General features: G+C 39.6%; 1 protein-coding gene and 1 pseudogene across 1 annotated transcript; both read left to right on the top strand.

The window, feature by feature from the left end:
* Positions 1-7,073: 7,073 nt before the first annotated feature.
* Positions 7,074-9,665, top strand: LOC116928702 (annotated as a pseudogene).
* A 6,968-nt stretch (positions 9,666-16,633) lies between these two features.
* On the top strand, positions 16,634-19,895 carry LOC123475353. The gene is made up of 4 exons (XM_045177947.1): positions 16,634-17,067; positions 17,193-17,328; positions 17,420-18,733; positions 19,461-19,895. The coding sequence occupies exons 1-4, from the start codon at positions 16,634-16,636 to the stop codon at positions 19,893-19,895; spliced, it is 2,319 nt and encodes a 772-aa protein (XP_045033882.1).
* Positions 19,896-20,878: the final 983 nt, after the last annotated feature.

The following is a 20,878-nucleotide window of genomic DNA, read 5'->3' as shown; positions in this document are numbered from 1 at the left end:
GGACTTTCATTAGTGGGTGCTGGCCGAGACTGGCTGTCGACTTTCTTGTGATGGAAGACGTCTTTGTCAAACTCGCTGCTTCCCATGCTGCGTAATAAGCGGGTAGGCTGGATTGCGATCGTCGTCTTACAGACTTTTTTGCTTGCACCAGGTTCAGAGGTTTCTTCCGCAGAGGCAGGTCTTTTCCGCGATGGTCCAGCTTGGTAGGTAAGCGGTACCGACATGGATAACTCTTGGCTCTTGTCGGATATTTCAGACACAGTGAAACGTCTCCGCTTGATTCTGCTGTTCTGGTTAACGGATTCATCGTCAAATTCGGACTCGTATGCTCGCTTGCGTTTAAGACCCTGTGGGTAAGTAGAGGTGCTCGATTGCAACGAAAGTCGAGAAAACAGCAAGTCCAAGAAGAACAGGAATTTCATTTTAATGGCACGTAAAGAGACAATCAAATAATGAATGCGGGGGGTCAGAAGCATTGGCATTATATTCACCAGCTGAAAACACTTGCCTGCATTAGTAGATTTTCCCATTTTCTTCTTATTTGATACTATCTTTACTTATTAGAAGATTCGCTGTCATGAAATAACTGGAGATGAACAAAACAAAAATCACTGTTCAACAACATTTAATTCTGTTACGTCGAAAATAACGTTAATAACAGCAAATGAAAATAGCGAGAATTGCATGCAATAATAAATTAGTAATGGCGGCTGTTCAGGTTGCGCGTTTTTTATTTTAGGAATTGCCTATTTAAAGACGCGGCACGGCACAGATGTTTTAACTCAATTCCTCACAATTCATTACCTCCCTCCCAATGATTATGTAGATATTTATAGCAATTCGAACGAATTTTTGGAACCAGCAGTATCGCATTTTCAGGAGTCTACTGTATAATCGGCCTTCTGCAAAGGGCAAAAAATGCTTTACCAAAAACAAATGTTTATTTGAAGCGAAATGTTACACTAAATCTGGCACTGAATTTAGTACCGAGGATTTAATCAGGACTACAATCGCCTCTTTGGGAAATCCTCGGTTGGAAGCTATAACAAATTTTTCAGTATTTACGGCAGGCAATAAGGGAGGCGGAGACCCAAAATTTTCCTGGTTTAGACTGAAAGACTAGAAGAATAACTAGTTCAAAGTTCCTATGGGTCAATAGAGTTGGCTAACGTCCGAAGTTGCCAGTTCGATGAAATTGTGAAAAAAAAATTGGACACGAACTAGTAACAGTTCTTGCATGGCGGCTTACGGAGTTTCGCCCGTTGTAGTTTTAGTTTTAATTTTTTCCATTGAAATTATCTTTCTTTCCATTCATAATTGGATCACGAAATTCCTTCGTTATCAGGTAATCTTTTAATTTTTATTTGACCTCGATATAGACTGTACTTTATTTATTATTAATTTTTTTGTAGACGTGTTTACTTTCTGTAGCAGACAAAAATGGATGTTGTAGAGGAAACTGGCGGGCTGATAAGGGAGCCCGCCAGTTTTTGTCTGCTACAGAAAGTAAACACGTCTACAAAAGAATTAATAATAAATAAAGTACAGTCTATATCGAGGTCAAATAAAAATTAAAAGATTACCTGATAACGAAGGAATTTCGTGATCCAATTATGAATGGAACGGAAGATAATTTCAATGGAAAAAATTAAAACTAAAACTACAATGGGCGAAACTCCGTAAGCCGCCATGCAAGAACTGTTACTAGTAGGGCTCGGCCCCATGTCCAATGGGTAGGTATTTGGGCAAATGGGTAGGTCTTCTCGGCAAAAAAATTGGATCCGGTGGGTAACGGTTCCTAAGACTTTGTGCCCACTACCTACCCGGGTACCATGTGGGTAACACAATTTCGAAAACCGTTTCCATTACCCGGGTTCAAAACCCGTTATCCTCGATTTCCTACCCGATTACCCGAGTTTTTCCCTGAAATCAAGTGATGCCCTTTGAATTTCCCACCACAAAAAATTTTTTTTTGCTACCCTCCCTTTTAATTTAACTTGGGGCTTTGCAAGCTGCCATTTTCCAAGATGGCGGTGGGTATACCCGGTTTGCCCATCAAATCCGCCCAGCCTACCCACTTTGGCAAATAGACTACCCGGATCGCTCATGGGCGACTTTTTTGGGCGACGAACCGCGGGTAAACCGGGTTTTCGAGAACCGGGGCCGAGCCCTAGTTACTAGTTCGTGTCCAATTTTTTTTTCACAATTTCATCGAACTGGCAACTTCGGATGTTAGCCAACTCTATTACTTGACACGACAAACGAGCACTAAAGTTTTCAAGATACCCATTCATCCAGGCAAACTTCGTCAACCACTTACTAAAAATCCAGGGGTATTTACACAATTAACTTATTTATTTTAAAATTTTTTTAATTATTTTGTTTTTTGTCGCTTAGGTTTTCGGCCCCGATATGGCAATGTCTTCAGTAATACACATTCTTTCAAAATGGTCTCAACTACTCTAGCCAACTTGATCTCGGTCGTAGGGTTCGAAGGGCTATACATTTCTGAAAATTTACTTGTTTTGAACTTATAGTTTGTCCGCAAAAAATTGTTTAAATTTTATGTATTTCAGGGAGATGGGGATTACCCGATTCCCCTTCGAACCGCACCGACCTACCCACAAATTGTGAATCAGTTTACTACTCGAGTTACAATTTTTAAAGCAATAATTTTGCATAAATGGGTAGATCTTGTAAAGAGCTATCCATACCTGCTATTTCTTTAAATTAAGAATTTATAGTTTACTGATTGCAATTAATTTAATTTAAAGACCCGTCAAACCAGTTCGACAAAATATATCCAGTCGGTTTTACTAATTAAGTAAGCACTTTTTAAGCAAAAATTTTACAGAAATGGATATCCTATGATGAGGGCTATCTATTTCTGTAAAATTTATTTATTTCTGACTAATGTTTTTACTGAAAGAAGCTATTTGAATTTCGTATACTGGGACAAGGGGAGTACCCGATACATTTAAACCGCACCGACCTACCTAGCTGAAAAATGACCAATCGGTTATAACTCGGGTAGGTACTTATCAATCGGTTCCCTTCAGTTCAAAATACCCAATGTAAACGATAAGGCCGTGCCCATCCTCGAAAAAGTGTGAGCAAGTGAAGTGAAATCAATAAAAAGAGTAAAATACAATGTAATACACGAAACGGGTGCAAACAAAGTACAAAACAATTTAATCGGCTTGTTGAACCGGTTACACAGTCGGTGTCAATTGACAATTAACATCAATTTAAATGAAAGCATACCGTTAAGCCATCTAAAAAGTGAAAAAAAAATTATAAGGGTAAAAGGTATTGTATTGCACAAATAAAAAAAAAAAAAAAATTAGATAAGTAAACAAAAAAAATAAAGGCCCCGACCTGCCCCGACAGTTCGGCAGCGGCAGTGCTGGTAGATAGGGGAGGGACCATGTTGCACCAATGACGGCAACGCCTAGCCTGTGGTAGAGGGGCCTGAACTCTACCAGGATTTCTGTCGTACTTTGCCTGGTAGAGTTCAGAGTTACCTGAACGAGATGGAGTTGGAATTTCCCAAAGGGATTTAGGGCGAAGCATTTGGGATGGAGGGGAAATTTCCCGAAGCGATTTAGGGCGAAGCATTTGGGATGGAGGGGAAATGTGGAAATGAATGAAATTCGCCTGCTAAGCTCAATAGATGGAGATTGAGTTTCCCGAATCCGCCTGATAAGCTAAGTAGATGGATTTTCAGTTAACTTACGGTACAAAGAACTGATTCTGGAAAGAATAGTATAGATTAATAACTATGAATAAAAATATTTTGAATACGTTTTCATGTTATTAGCATGACATATTTCGCAAGAGAAGTTAAATATTAAAATCATATAAGAAATAAACGGCAGCTACTATTTCAACGTTGTTTTATTACAAAGCAGAGGACAGCATAAATGAAAAAGTTATCATTACATATGGGTCGTATCAAGTAGCTGAGATTCTCAGCTCGGATCAGTAATTTCTAACTAGATATCGCTCATCACGACGGCTCCTAGAGACGCTTCGTTGCGATTCTGGGCGATGGCAGCCAACAGCGCGATGCATTTTATTTTATCCTCCAATTTTCTGATTGGTCGCTGGGCTTCCCCTCGCTACCGTTACCCTCACGACGAAAGCAGACGATATATTTCTCTATGACAACTTTATAATCAAATATTTATTCTTGTCATTTGATTTTTAAATATGCACTTATATTAAAGTATAAGCTTGTGTAACGTGTCAAGAGTAATACAACCAATGAGAACAGAGTGAGTGAAAACGATCCTTTTAAACCGGTATTTAAGAGTGTTGAACAAGATCTGAGACGAGAAAATGTGATAAAAGGAAGAAAAGGGGATCATTGTTAGGAGTGAGATTGTCTCTTTATAACTCCTCTTGTTTCACCAACAGAGGCAATTCACATCGCGGTTTCGCGTGTCAATTGTTTCGATGTCCGCCATTTTCTCTGGTTGTTTATGTCATGTTTTGCGTTGTCTGTATTGGCTGAAAGTGTTATTTCCCAATACAAAGTGGATTTTGTGAATCAGTGTTTAATTTTTTTCAATTTTTTTTTGTCAGTTAATTGCTACGTATCTTAGTTAGTATGTATAACAATTTCTGTTTCCAGATCACATTTCTTGTATTTTTAAAAAAATATTTTCTGTAGGGCTGTCAGAAGATAAACGTAAGTATGCAGCAAAACTATTAATAGTAGGTTGTGATTGCCCCTATACAATTCACGAAGAGTATTGGTGCAATGGACTTAGCATCGCAGGAAAAATGCCACTGGTAACCAATCTTGATTTGGTAAATTACCTGCTATGTTCCAAGTCTCCATACACGCATGAAGATTTAAAGGCTTACAAGGGCCTTGAGACCTACAAGAGATTCGATTATCGATGGGGGAATTGGATCATTTTGTGCAATCAGTCTTTTAAACAAAAATTTGTTGATGAAAGCGAAGGTTATTACTCTTCATTTGTTTATTTGTAACATTACTATAACATATAACTTTTTGATGTCATAACGTATAAATAAATTATACTTCATAATTTGTATTACCTCTTGAACATTTAAAATTACTCTTCTTGACTCTCTATCCATGGCTGACTTAGCGTTAACATACACTTTGTCAAGATTCAGGGATGGGGCCCAGTCTGGGTGTGTTTCTCCAGTGTACTAAAAAGGTTTTCCTGTGTGATTTCAAATAGAAGAATTAGATAGACACATTCACTATTAATAAATTTGTTGAGACTTACCTAGAACAAAATGTGCATTACAAACTCTGTTTTGCAAAAACAAATGTTATTTGTTTTTGCAACCCGGGGCACAACAATATTGAAAACCCATGACAGCCCTACAGAAAAGATTTTTTAAAAAATACAAGAAATGTGATCTGGAAACAGAAATTGCTACACATACTAACCAAGATACGTAGCAATTAACTGACACAAAAAAAAAATTTAAAAAAATTAAACACTGATTCATAAAATCCACTTTGTATTGGGAAATAACACTTTCAGCCAATACAAACAAGGCAAAACATGACATAAACAACCAGAGAAAATGGCGGACATCGAAACAATTGACACGCGAAACCGCGATGTGAATTGCCTCTACTAACGAATCAGCAATAAAAATGTGTGTTTATAATGAAGAAACTGAAAACCAATCTTCCAGCAACGAACAGCATGATGCAATAGACAGCATGATTGGAGCCTCTTGACGGCTGTTATTAACCAACAACCAGACAAGTATAATTAAAAATGTATTGAAGCAAACATGAAAAGCAATTTAAATTATTTTAACAGCTTTACAGCAAAAAATTGGAGGGCTCTATTTCAAGTATGAAATGCAAGTAACTGACAGAAAGCACAAGATAAAGAAAAATACGCGGGAAGCAGTAAATCAGAATACAGTACACAAAAACAGTATAAGAGAGAAAGACGCAACATAGGAAACTAAGAGAAGAAATTAGTTTGAAGCATCATCTCAGTCATTTCATATTTGTGTTTGCCATGATTGCACATGAACACAACAACAACTTCCTGTGTAAAGTAAATCTTGTGGCTCTAGTGTAATAAAATTTACTTTTCCGTGTGGCGGTGTTTGTCATTTGCGAGTGACCCAGGACACCAAGCAAAAATTTGAAGCAGGTAGGTGCAAATTGATATAAAAGTTTATTAAAACACGTGCTACAAATCGCGTCTTGTGTGGTAGAACCCGAATATAGGGCAGAAATGATCGGCAAAGCTCATCAACATTTTTTGAAACAAAAAGCTGAGAAACAGTTGATTGAAGAGAGGAAAAATATAGAAGAGGAAAAAGAGAAAGAAATGGAAAAGCAACAAGCCGAGACCTTTAGAAGGAGTGATAATGGGTCTCGCAAGTTATATGCATAATTAAATTCTAAAGTTCTACATTTCTACATTGTTGATTTGTAAGTAGCATTATCATTCGTGATGTAATAGTTTAATTTATTTCACACATATTTTATAATAATTTCAAAACAAACAACTATTCTTTATTTATTTTTATGGTATTTAATGTTAGATGCTTTATTTGTACAAATCTAGAAAGAGAAAATATGTTCGATGGAGAAGCAATCGTTGCCCCTCTGCCAAGCCGTTCCATTATCGAGGTGCCATTGCGCTTCGCGGGTAGTCGTCGATGGCGCTATGATAAGGGTATTGCCAAAAAATGCGGGTCCTACCCTTGGTGACATTGCAAAGGCCAGGGGTTCAAAAAGAAAAGCGACGAAAAAACCAACCCCTACCGTAAAAAAAAAAAATTATGACGTTTCAGGTTCCCAGCCAACGTCAAACCACAGATAAAAACCATTGGTTCGTTATGTCCATAATAGAATTAACATGGGCAACTGTCGCCAGCATTCTTGCTACCCTTCCTCCAATTTAAGGGTGATAGGAATGCGTGTCGTGCCATCAAGTCGGAGTTTTGTTCTCTACATACTGCGTCCGTCCAACCGTCTGCCATTGTTCATGGCAGTTTGTGGTGTTCTTGACGTCGTATAATTGTTCGTAATGCTTGGCAAATTTTCCGTTTAAAATGTCGTTGTTGAAAAAAAGAAGAAACGGCGCGGTGCATACTGTTTTATTTGTGGTTATGTTGAAGATGATGAAAACTATGTACATAGCGGAGTTTTGTCGGGTCGGATCCCGTGTTGAACCAGTGTGCTTCACCCGTGTGAAGTGTGACACTGGTGAAACACACTGGTGTTACACCTCTTGTTCGCGTGATAGGGCGGGTTTAACACCGGTGTAAGTTATAAAGCTTTACCCGCAAATTTTATAGTTATTTTCCACCGGTATTGTTCTAATTAAATATACCCGTATGAAGCTCAAATTTGTCCCAGTGTACTTCTCTGATTTTCCCTACTATATTAACCGGTGTAATACACTAATATGTAACTGGTGCACTTCTCCAGCTGAAATTTTTGTATAATGGGTGCATAAACCCGTATCAAACCCTTTACATGTACTGGTGATTTTCTCCAGTTTTAATCTCATGCAATTTGTTGGTAGATCACACTAGTGTTACCCTATTGCATTTTTTTGGTGCATCGCCCTGGTTTTGAACCCTTCAAACATACCAGTTTTCACAGTTACAATCTTGGTCCGTCTCTTTCACGAGTGCAAACAAGCTAGACATTTTCAGTAAACAGACAAGTGCTTTTTACTGCCACGTATTTTATTTCTATTGTACTGCTGAATGAAAAAGCATGACATTAGGGTACAAAACAAGTAATTGATTGACTGATGCAGTCCAGAAGGTCTAATAACCATGAAATGTTAAATAAAAATTGTCACAATGTAAAAACCTAACATTGGAATCTTCTTAGTATACCAACGACAAACCAAATTAAAGACTAAAACAGTTAACTAATGCTTGAAGTAACAAATTCACACAAACTCGCCAACAGGAATTCCCAACTGACATGCACGAGGAATAATTAAACATTAGTCGGAAAATATTAAATTAATAAGCTTAGTTTTACCATCGGCGTTATTCACCACTAAATGCGATCACCACGCGATATGTCTTTTTTCCAAGTTCGTCTGCTCTTTTGCAGCTTGGAGAATTCTAAAGGTATGGAAAGTCAAATAACAAAAGACGATTGATAAGCGACAGCAAAAGCATTCTTACTGCTGGTATCCATGGCTACCACAATATGTCGTCGTCTGCATTCCCACTTGTGTTTTACAATATTGTAAAGTGAGCGTTTGAAACGCAGTAAACATTGGATGGAAAACTATATTTATGAAACAAGATGTAGACGCGTTTCATTGCAGTGTCAAACCAATATGTTCCTTACAAACTGTGGTAACAAATTGAAATAAAAAATATGAGTGTGGCAAACCAATATGAAATGCATATAGATGTAATTTTAAAAGCTATATGCTATACAACTACTTTGATGAATATTTCTAAGTCCTTATCGCAGAAAAGTAAACCAATATGCTGTTTCGTTAACTAGCCTACCCACGGTTTCAAACTGGTGTCACACACACTTAAAAAGGCGCAGAAACCACAAAAAAATTTAAGTGTGTGACACTATTATGAATCCAATATTCCCCGAATAAATCCCCAACACCAACTAGATGAATTTTTATTGTGCTTAAATCTAGTTCTACCTAAAGTTCATAATGGTGTCAGACACCCTTCGAAAAATGCCATCAACTAGAGGGGGAAATATCATTAAGGAGTGTCCTGCACCCGTTAGGAATGCTCTTGAATCTGGTTTACAAAAATTACCTTTACTCTAAGTAAAAATGAGGCAAAATAGTTTCGTAACACGAGGATCCGAAGAGTATCAAATGCAGCTTTCACATCGCAAATTCAGAAATACGTTAAACGAGGCTTTTCATTTGCAATTCCTCGGTTGCGTGAAGCACACCCAATTTGAACCATAAATGAAGGGTTTGAAATAAGTGTTTTACACCACACCAGATCCACACAAAAAAAGTCCACTAGGGGTCGGTCTTGGGCATGGGCGTTTTGAAGTTAACAAGAAAAGGCTTTCGGAATGGGAAAAAGTGATTCCCAAACCTGAATTAAAAATTGGTTCTTTCTATCTGTGGTCGTCATTTTGATATTGATGACATTATTAAAGGGAGAGAAATAGGTGGAGTTTTCCAGCCATCCAAGAAATGGAACTTAAAAGAACTTGTCGTACCTAAACACTTACTATGTAATATATTTTGTAAATGTTTATCTCAAAACTGGTATGTTGGTGAAGTAACTTGATAACTTTTACGTAGGCAAACCTGTTGATCCTGTTGCTAAATCTCTTCATTGTTCTCAAGCTAAGAAAAGTACTTTTTTTTAATAATTGAAATCATGAAACACAATCTAACTATTATTATTAACAGGTGGGCCCAAGGTACGTAACCCATTTGCTGATTGTAACAAAGAAATCGTAAAGCTCATGCTTCCAAATCTTCTAATAATGGTATATGTATTTCTAGATTTAATGTCATCACATTGTTGCATACATCAATTCAAGGCATCTTAAAAAAGAATACCATTATTGTTATCATAGGTGGGAGTGTGGGACACATAAACAGATTCCATTATCTGATTGTAGCACTGGAAATCATCAGCTTCACATTTCCAAAGCTTCTAACAATGGTACTTGAAACATAAGTTTTCTATTTAAAATTTCAATTGACAGGCTCATTTTCTGCAGGTAAACTAATCAATTTAGCCACTCCCCGTTAACCCTCTAAGATGATTGATAATATTATTTCAATGGATAAAAATGTGCCTGCTGCAATAATTTGTTTGGAGCAGCTCAAGGTAAATAATTATGGAAAATTTAAGGTATAGATTGCCCAGATAGGAATTGTTGTCCTATAGGGGCTCCAAAGCCGTACCAATGGCACCGCTGCGACGAGTTCATCCAGTAGATGTTTCAAATTCCAATCCAATCCCTTAAAAAATGAAGTACTTCCATTTTTCCGCTATATTTCGTTTGTCCCTCGTTGATGTCCCTAGCCCGTCCCATTTCTTTTCTTTTGGCTCTCTATCAACACTTAGAAAAATTCGTTATTATCATATCTTTTTCCAGCGCGGGGAAATTTGCTCACTCCCTTTTACGACAGAGTTATCGTTTCGCTCACTAGATGGTTAGTTCAATAAATTTTGTCAGCAGTTTCTATTATTTTTTAAATAATTTTTTATTTGCTATTTTTGTTATCCTTCTTGCTGTAGATTTGTTATTGTTTATTGGTAATAACGTTTACGCTCATTCTGGACTTGGATTGCAGCGTCTGTTTCCTGCATGGTGTGAGAAAGCTGGTATCTCTGTTTCTTGCTTTAGTTAATAGATATTTTTACTCAACAAGGTTTTTACTATTTTTACTATACTGACGCTGGAGATCCGCGTTCTAGACTTGAGTGAGATAACTGTTTTCAAAATTATTCCAGTCATGAAAAAAGTGTAATTGTTTACGAATTAAAAAATCATTGGTCATATAAAAATACTTTTTTCAAAATTTTAAAGATAATATTTCTCATCAAAGATTTATTTAATTATATTTATTAGCTAGATTTATTCTGAAAACTATTAACGCAAACAAGCTTTGAACGCGGATCTCAAGCGTCGCCGACGGAATCGTATCAAATAAGCCACTAACAATTTTCTAACAGATGGCTAGCATAATTATAAATATAATTTGGTGTTTCCATATGCTACCCGATTACCCGACCTGATAAAGACAATAACGAGTAATGGAAAAACTATATTTTGTATTGCAAAAATTGTTCTACTTTGCCGGGGGGTAGGGTAGTCTATCGATAATACAGTCTACACTTTTTTCTAGACATTTAATAACTAGGGCAAAAAAAAAGTGTCTGGACTGAAATTACCTAACCCCCTTTATGATGATTTTGCGCCAAAACCGCCCTACCTCTCCTTCAAAAGGTAAACTATTAATATTTTCTACCCACAGATCGCATTTTCAAAATAAGTCGGTGTTCACCTTTTTTTGCAGGATACTGTACATAACGGACCAGTGGTCTTTATCGGTGGTCAAACCGATCAAGCGGAGCATTCCGTTCATGGTAAGTGTAATATTGAAGTTATATTCTGAGCATACATTGTACTAAATTGTAATACATATTTTAGAATTATCAGATCACGAACACGTTCACACCAACGACGGTCCGATGGTGCAGGAAGATGAGGCGGACGAATCGGATTCAGAGGAGACGACGGATAAGGGGTCAGTTCCCTAAACACCCCTATTGCTCGACATATTTCATAAATTCAAGCCACAATTTGATCAGCCATACTCCAAAAAGCTAAAATATGGCAAAAGGTAAGAGATATAAAATTAAAAAAAATATATTTAATATTGCAATTTGATGACAATTTCCCAGATGACTAAAGCTGAGGGACTTGTGGCTCTTGGCAGAACTTCAGCCCAGCTTTCAAAAAAAAATTATAATCTGAAGGATCCGTGGCGGTTGATAAAGAGGCCTGGTGCCGATTCGAAGGCATGGCGATGGACGGATCGTATGAATGAAATATTTGGGGAAGACGCAACAATCAAATTGCTTCACGTTGCCGAGGTTAATAATGGAGGGGGAAAGGAAAAGCTACCACCGCATGTGGATAATTCTGCAGAAAAAAAAACTAACTGGAAGGCGGATATAATAGATATCGAGAAGGAAACAGTTGAAGTGCTGAAAGAAATGGTGTCTGGGCAAGCAAAAAAAAAAATGCAATTTATGATCGTTTGACATCGGCTATTGAAAAAATAGCAGAAAAGTAAGTGTTTGTGTCACATTGTATTACATTTTAATTCGGAAATATATTAAAATTACAGTAATAAATACCTTATTCAATTTTTTTTTGCTTACCTGCTGTCGTGCCATTATCATTGTCAAGAGGGGTTCACCACTGAGGGGTTAGGTGTACGAAGCAAAAATCTTTTGCTAAAAATTTGCGTAAGTTACGTAAATTTGGCTTAATTTGCTAAATTTTTGCTTCATTTTGGTTAAGTTTGCTTAATTTGCGTAATTTGCCTGTTTTTTTGCTAAATTTGCTTAAATTTTACCTAAATTGCGTAAATTTTGCGTATTTTGCGTAAATTTTGCGTATTTTGCGTAGTTTTTACGTAATTTGCTTATAATTCGCGTATTTTTCGGCATTCTTGTGATAAATTTCTCACACTTAACCAATTCTGATTTTCTACCTTTAAATGTTAATTAACTGAACGCTCGAAAAGTTATTAGAAAACATATTGACTTGTGTATTGTTTTAAATTCAACACCGTTACATCCGACAATTTAATAATGCTCATATCAAGCTGGGGAGGGGGTACACTGCAAACATAAAAATGACAGGGATGAAAGCCACGAATGGACACCTCGACTGGTTTCAATTTACCCGATAAATTTTGTTTTTGGTTTTCAAAATTATTCCAGTGACATAGTGCCCCAAAGTTTTCCTCGCCATCCCATTCCAAAATTGTCGCATTCAACTCTTTTTTTGAGGCGGCAGATAAAGCGCTAAATGACATCACATGACCAATCATAACACGTTTTTTTTTTTTGGTTTTTTTGTTTGCATGGCTAGAATCGGGTTCACACTGGAACACACACCAATCTCCGATTCGTATTTTTCTTTTCTCTACTGTTTTAGCAACTAACATGTCGCCTAAGCTGAAACTTGTACTTTGCATAACGCGTGTTGTCCGGTCGTTGCTTAATTTTCTGACTCCATTTTCCAATGCCTATACTATTGCGCTCTTCCTAACAGCTCTGACTCTTTCATCCTTACATGTTACAAGGGCAAACGAACTAGACTATAAAATAATCAGTATCATTATTATTACCGTTCTCGTTTTTCCCTGGAGTGTTTTTTTTTCATACGTTGTTGAGATTTTAGACAAGCTTTTTTCAAAAGGGATGTGTAATCATTGAAATTACCATTACTTATAGACGAAAGAACGCTAGCATTGAAATCGTCAAAATCATCGTCGACCGAATCGACAACTTCCTCAAGAACTGCACAATTTGTTTCTTCACACTCATCATCAATATTTTCTGTTAACGACAGAAGTCGTTAGTAATAAATGTAAATTTAAGTGTTGGTTTTGTATGTCTGTATGTATGTGTGTGTGTGTTCGTGTCATTGCCGAGGGGCAGACAAGTCTGAACTTGTCTGACCTTGGCTAAACTAATACCCTTTGGTTTTGCTATAGGTTACCCTCCCTTACACTTCCGCCACCCTATTTACACCTAAAGCTAATTGTTCGCGTTAGCGCCCTTCTTTTGTTTTAGCTCTTTTTTCTGCATTTCCGCCGTAGTCGAAGACGGAGGGAGATGTGGCAACGAGGTCATTCTCATTCGTTTTAGTCTTGGCTGCAGTCGCAACCTGTTGTTCCCGTTTTCGCCGTTGTAACCTCGTGTTCGTGTTAAATACATCGCAGCGTGGCCCTTTTGGCCACTGAGTTAACCACATTTTCATCACCCTTATTTCGGTGGTTAACATTTTGGTGCATCGACCGGGAAACTTCATCGTTCGTGTTTATCTTCGCCATCACCTGTCCGATCACGTGGCCATTCATCCCTGGGTATCCCGGCTCATCATTTGAACACTTCAATCAGGACGTAAGCATTGTTAGCTGGCATAGTTTTGTCCGACCTATGGTGGTTGGTCAATTCTTGTCAGTATTTGCTTATCTCGTCCTATTTACCATCGTCGATACCTTTTCAAGGCCGTCGATTGGTAATTTTCGGTGTCCAACACACATTTGCTATCGTCGATACCTTTACAGGGCCGTCGATTGTTCATTTCGTTTTCGTCTGTGCACATTTCAATCGTCGAAACCTTTTCAGGGCTGTCGATTGATCCTTTCGTTTTCGTCTGTGCATATTTCAATCGTCGATATCTTTACAGGGCCGTCGATTGTTAATTCCGTTTTTGTCCGTCACATTTTCAATCGTCGATACCTTTACAGGGCCGTCGATTGTTAATTCCGTTTTTGTCCGTCATATTTTCAATCGTCGATACCTTTACAGGGCCGTCGATTGTTAACTCCGTTTTCGTCCGTCACATTTTCAATCGTCGATTCCTTTACAGGGCCGTCGATTGTTAATTCCGTTTTCATCCGTCATTAATATTTTCAATCGTCGATACCTTTACAGGGCCGTCGATTGTTCATTTCGTTTTTCGTTTGTGCACATTTACAATCGTCTATACCTTTACAGGGCCGTCGATTGTTCGTTTCGTTTTCGCTTGTGCACAATCACAATCGTTGATGCCTTTACAGGGCCGTCGATTGTTCTTTCCGTATTTCGTCCATCTCACACATTCACAATCGTCGATACCTTTACAGGGCCGTCGATTGTTAATTACCTTTTTGTCCGTCTTGTATCGTCGATACCTTCTCAGGGCCGTCGATTATACAGTGGTGATTCGCAGAGGAAACTTTAAGTTACCAAAAACTTAGTTGCCTAGTGAAATGGCTCAACCACGGACACGTGACAGCAGCACAACTAGTATGCCAGATATTGGTATTCCGGTTCATCGTAACAGAAATGATACTGGAGTTGGCAGTCAAAGTGGATCAACAGAACCCAGCAATCGAGTATCCCTTTCACCGCAAGAACGACTTCGAGCAATTGAGGTGGCACGGGTCGAACGAGACACATTAGTCGTTATCCTTGAGCAACAGTGTCGTGAGATAGTGCAGCTGATTAGAAACCATTGTCGCCGTTCCATATTAAAACACCTGAAGACACAAATCCATAGCGGCTTGGAGCAAGTGCAAAATGCCCATTTCTTGTACAATCAACAATTATTGGAAGCTAACAAGCCGATGACAGATGCCTATACTTATATTTTAGGCATAGAAATTCATGTCCGAGGAGCATCACAACAGGTGAATCATTACCTTTGTGATCGACGTGGTTCGCCAGCTTTTACTGACAGTCGTGCTACTCGGAGCCAAGCTGATGAAGAATCTTTCTTCACCATGGATGAATATCGTTACAGTTCACGGCTGATCTGACGTTAAGACAATCAATGGACAGAACTAACGATCGATGTAGATTCGAAACCTCTCGACCTGTATCAACGATTGGGAGCCCTCCCCCGTCTGAGTACAATCCTAGACCATTACAACAATCGGGGAGAGGTGGTCCACCACCTCCTTTAATGCCATCGTTCAGCAGCGATGATTGGATTAACAGGCGTACACCTCCACCAAGGGGAGCTTCAACGGGGTTCAGCCCAAATTGGCTAATGAACGCGTTACCACAGATCACGCCATTCAATGGCGATCCAAAGGAATGGCCATCCTTTATCTCTTCGTTTAGGGACATGATCCATAATGTGGTATCATGGGACGCTCAACGCCATGCTTTCTTAAAGCAGTTGCTCACTACAGAAGTTCGTTCCTACATAGCCGAATACTTGGACAATCCGTCCACTTATTATGATGCCTTAGTAGAACTGAAAAAGCGATATGGTCAACCACAAGTGGTTGCTCGGAGCCATTTGATGTCTCTTATGAATCTTACATCGATCCGAGATGATGATTCAGAGGCACTAACCAAGCTAAATCGAACTCTTCATGGAGCCATGCATGCCATGAGGACCGGCGGATATGAGCAAGACTTGGAATCGGGAATGACTCTGGAACACGTCGTCTCCCGTTTACCTCCGCGAATGAGAAGTAGCTGGGGCGTGAAAGTGTACCGGATGACTCCAACACGAGCTACTCTCAAGGATCTAGCAAAGTGGATAGACGAGATGGTGATGGGTGAATTGATGACCAGGCCGTCTACTCATAGATCACCAGCTCCACAGAAGGAAAAGAAAGCGGGAAGTGCTAAGCCTTCCACCAAACCAACTCCTCTCTTTGGTAAAGGTCCTGTTGTTTTTCACACCTCCACAACTCCACCAGTCAAGAAACCGCAGCAAAGTCCTCCCTCTGAGAGTAATTCGTCGTCGCTGAAAAAGGCGTTATTAAGAAGTGCATTTATTGTGATAACGCCCATTCGATAAAAACCTGTTCCACATTCAAAGATCTAGATGTTACAGCTAGAGTGGAGTGGGTAAAAGAGAAACGATTATGTTTCAGGTGTCTGATTGGAACACATCGGGAAACGGAGTGTCCCACCGAAATCGTCTGCAACATTGGGAACTGTGGTCAACGACACCACCCTCTATTGCACGGAGCACCTCGAGTTTATCCCGCGAATGCTTCAACCACTAAAAATGCAGGCCAGCCATCAGCAAAATCGTCTGATGGTCGCGCAATGACCATAAACACCTATCAACACTTCCCTAGCTATCGTTCCTGTGTTACTTCAAGCTAACGGGGTGGAAATAGAAACTTTCGCTTTTCTAGATCCAGGAGCGACCGTTAACTTAATTCGAGAGGATGTAGCTAAACAGCTCAAATGCAAAGGGAATGCAAGGAATGTATCCTTTGGCCCGTTTCACGGCCAAGACCCACAGTTTCAATCAACTACGGTTAGTCTGACTGTGAAGGCTCGTGATAGATCTTTCGAATCGGATTTAAAGCAGGTCTCTACTGTGCCGACTCAGTAGGCCTACCTAAAGTTACCATGCCCACCGAAGGAGTTAATGCTGGAGATCCGAAGTCGTTACCCTCATCTCAAAGACGTAAAACTGGTTGATGTTGGAGAACCAACCATCCTTATTAAAGCGGGAAACCAATGGCTGCACTTACGTCTCGATGAAAGACTACCTCCTGTTGGAACCGACGCTCCCTTTGGTTTATTGACGCCATTTGGTTGGACTTGTGTTGGCGATCTAACATTAGGGACACAGCAACATGATTCAACGGTTTGTCGTTCGAACAAACCCTTGCTGACGGTGCAAAAACTCTGCTACCATGTACAAGAATCATCGACGGAAGCATTACTTTTGCGCCAAGTTGAGAAATTGTGGGAAACGGAAAGCTTTCCAATTGTAACTCCAGCTCAACCGCTAGAATCAACCGAGGATAAACTAGCGAGGAAGAAATTCGATGCAACTATTCAATTCGACGGAACCAGGTATGAAGTAGGTCTACCATGGATTTCAGAAGATATCGCATTACCGGACAATTACAATAGTGCATTGCGTCGACTTTTATCCATCGAAAAAAAAAATTGGTTCACAATTCTAATTTTGCTGAGAGATACAAAGCCGTAATCGATGACTATGTGGCAAAGGGATTCGCGCTGCCTCTCAAAGAAAGTGAATTGAAGGGCATTTTTGGGAGAAATTGGTACCTTCCCCATCATGGAGTCGTAAATCCTCGAAAACCCGAAAAGGTAAGGGTGGTCTTCGAAGCTTCGGTACAGTTTTAAGGAGTTGCGCTCAACGAAGTATTGTTAAAGGGTCCCAATCTCATGAATGACATAGGTGCTACCCTTCTACTCTTCAGAGAAAAGTCGGTGCCCCTATCTTGGGATATTACAACAAATGTTTCTTCAAGTTGGCGTGAAGAATGAAGACCGTTCCGCCCTACGATTTCTATGGCGTCCACCTGGCTCTCGAAAAAGACCCACCGTATATGAAATGCAGCGACAAATCTTTGGATCAGTTTCATCCTCTTCCATCTGCTCTCAAGTGCTCCGACATATTGCTGACCTACATCGTGAAGAATTTCCTGAAGCTGCTGAACGAGTTTACAAGAACTTCTATGTAGATAACCTTCTGGATTCTTTTTACACCGAAGAGGCGGCTAGTCGAGCGGTCAAAGATTCTACAGCATTGATAAAAAAGGGAGGATTCCACCTGAACCAATGGCTCTCTTCATCTCTACGGGTATTGTCACGTGTACCAGAAGGTGATTGTAATCAGCCTCGCCTGAATTTGGATCTAGAAGATTTGCCCACGGAGAGAACCTTAGGTTTTTTATATGACAGCAAAAGTGATAGCTTCATCTTTGATGTTAAAACCGACGTCGAAGCGAGTACTAAGCGTCGGATCTTGAGTGCGGGGTCTACCTTGTATGACCCACTGGGGTTTTTATCACCAGTGATCCTTAGCGCCAAAAGAATTCTACAAGAATGGTGGCTTGTCGGTGTTGACTGGGATGACCAAGTTCCCGAAGTAATTCAACACCAGTGGAACAAGTGGACTACTAATCTTAGCCAGCTCGAAGCGTTCAAGATCCCGCGAGCTCTAACTTTGTCTAGTGACATCCAAGACATTCAGCTGCATGCCTTTTGCGATGCATCCACCATTGGGTTTGGCTCTGTGGTATATCTACGAGTAACCTATCGCAACAATATCGTCGCCGTAAATTTCGTTACGTCAAAGTCCCGCGTGGCACCCCTTCGTCCGCTGACCGTTCCAAAATTAGAACTCCAAGGAGCAGTTGTGGCACTACGCCTTGTAAAGTTCGTCCAATCGACCCTTCGTATTCCCATCAATCAAATCATCTATTGTTCTGACTCTAAGACTGTCCTTCAGTGGATAGTCTCAAAGACATGTCGTTTTCAGACGTTCGTCGCAAATCGAATATCCAACTTCTTAGAGCATTCTCAACCAACTGAATGGAAGCATGTCCCAGGTATCGAAAATCCAGCTGAAGAGTGCAGCAGAGAACTTTTCCCTGATGAGATGATGGAGAATTACCGTTGGGTTAATGGCCCAAACTTCTGGCAGCAAGAAGAAAACGCCTGGCCGATAACCATTAAACTTCCCGAACCTTCTGTCGAAGATCCAGAGGTATCAGCCACCAACTGGATTGGGCTTGTTTACGGCCCCACTGAAAAAAATAGGCTCCGCTCACTTTTGGAACGAAATTTCAACTATGACGTGGTGATGCGAATTGTTGCATGGATCCTTCGTTTCATTTCCAACTCGAAATTGAAATTGTTGGATCGTGACAAATCACGCATTGGTGTCAAATGCATTCAGCACGCTGCTAATCATTGCATCAAATCTGCGCAAATATATAAATATATAAAATAAATATTCCGAAGAAATAGAGGCTTTAAAGAATAAAAGGCCTTTAAAATCAAGTTCGACGCTGATTACTTTATCACCATTTCTGGATGAAGAAGGAATATTGCGAGTAGGAGGACGCTTGAATTACGCCCCCCTTTCGTTAAACATCAAGCATCCCAAAATCCTGCCTCACGATCATCCGCTCACGCGTTTAATCGTCCTGAGAGAGCATGATCTCCTGTTTCATCCATCTCCAGAAAGACTGCGCAGCTCAATAAGGTCTCAATATTGGATCATTAAAGGACGAGTGGCTATCAAAAGGTATCTGCACAAGTGCTTTACTTGCAAACGCTATAGAGCTACTCCCTGCATTCCTTTAATGGCCCCGCTTCCGCGTCATCGTCTTATTCCGTTCCAACGTCCATTCACTCATGTGGGTTTGGACTATTTCAGCCCTTGCAACATCACCATTTATCGTCGCAAAGTAAAACGATATGTTTTATAGATAACATGTCTCAACACTAGAGCGGTACACTTGGAAGTTGCAGCCTCATTCGACTTGTCGTCTTCTTTGATCGCCTTTGCTTCCTTCACCGCCCGAAGAGGTCGTCGGTCAGTCGTGTATAGCGACAATGGAACTCAAATTGTTGCTGGGGACAAGGCAATCCAACAAGGCATCGAGCGTCTCAAGGAGCAAAACATCGTTGGTCAAATGGTGAAACAAGAAATCGAATGGCATTTTTCACCACCTTTAGCGCCACATTTCGGAGGCGTTTGGGAAAGTCTCGTAAAATCAGCAAAGGTGGCTCTGGAAGCCATTGTGGAATCAAGTCCGCTTACCGAAGAGCTTTTACGTGGTTTCGTGATTCAGGCCGAATCGTTGTTGAATGGACGTCCACTGACCTATGTCAGTGTGGTAGTGATGTTACGTTTAACTTAACGGATAACGTAAACGTAATATTATTTTCTGGCGTTAAATTTTGACGTTATTTGCAGAAAAAAACAGCGTTGCCTTTTTTAAATTCCTGTAGGTTGACAACCAAAACAATGGGCATTAGCCATACTGTGGGGCACAAGAACAGGACAACACAAGATGTTTTGGCCGCCAAAGTTTTTTTAACACGCAACAAAGATCTGCTGAGACCAATGCTTATGTAGTTTTTATCTTTTTAACTTCTGATCAAGTGTTTAATTTTTAACTATTGAGTCAGTTAAGAATTAAGAAATAACTAACATTTACGTTTTCAATTTCATTTACCAAGAACTTGTCATGACAGTATTCAAAACAGTCGCGTAGTCATAATCAAGACCATTGATAAAATATTATTCCTTTGATTTATTCACCTATCCTGTGCAGAAAAACGCAATAAATTTAATAATTAAGATCCTATTATTATTTTACAATTATTTTTTCTTTAAAGTAACGTAAAAATAACGTGTAACGTACGTTAACGTGCTGTTTCAAACAACGCGTTAAATAACGTATTAACTTAACGTATAAATTTTAAAGCTACGTTAATTTAACGGATAACGTAAACGTAGTCAAAATCCTATAACGTAACATCACTACAGTGTGGACCCTCGAGATCCCGAACCACTTACCCCTAATCATTTCTTGTTAGCGCAGAACTCGCCTAACACCAAAGACGACGTCATCGAGGACGAGAAACTGTATTCTCGAAAACATTGGGAAGCTATGCAAGTCATGACGACACACTTTTGGCGCCGATGGCTTCAAGAATATCTCCCCACACTTACTGACCGTCGAAAATGGCTTTTCGATAAGAAGAATTTGGCTGTTGAATGACACGAACACACAATTTGTGTGTTCGTGTCATTGCCGAGTGGCAGACAAGTCTGAACTTGTCTGACCTTGGCTAAACTAATACCCTTTGGTTTTGCTATAGGTTACCCTCCCTTACA

The sequence above is a fragment of the Daphnia magna genome, linkage group LG8 (assembly GCF_020631705.1).
Source record: "Daphnia magna isolate NIES linkage group LG8, ASM2063170v1.1, whole genome shotgun sequence".
In the NCBI taxonomy this organism is placed as follows: domain Eukaryota; kingdom Metazoa; phylum Arthropoda; class Branchiopoda; order Diplostraca; family Daphniidae; genus Daphnia; species Daphnia magna.
This window is presented reverse-complemented; position numbering and strand designations above follow the sequence as displayed.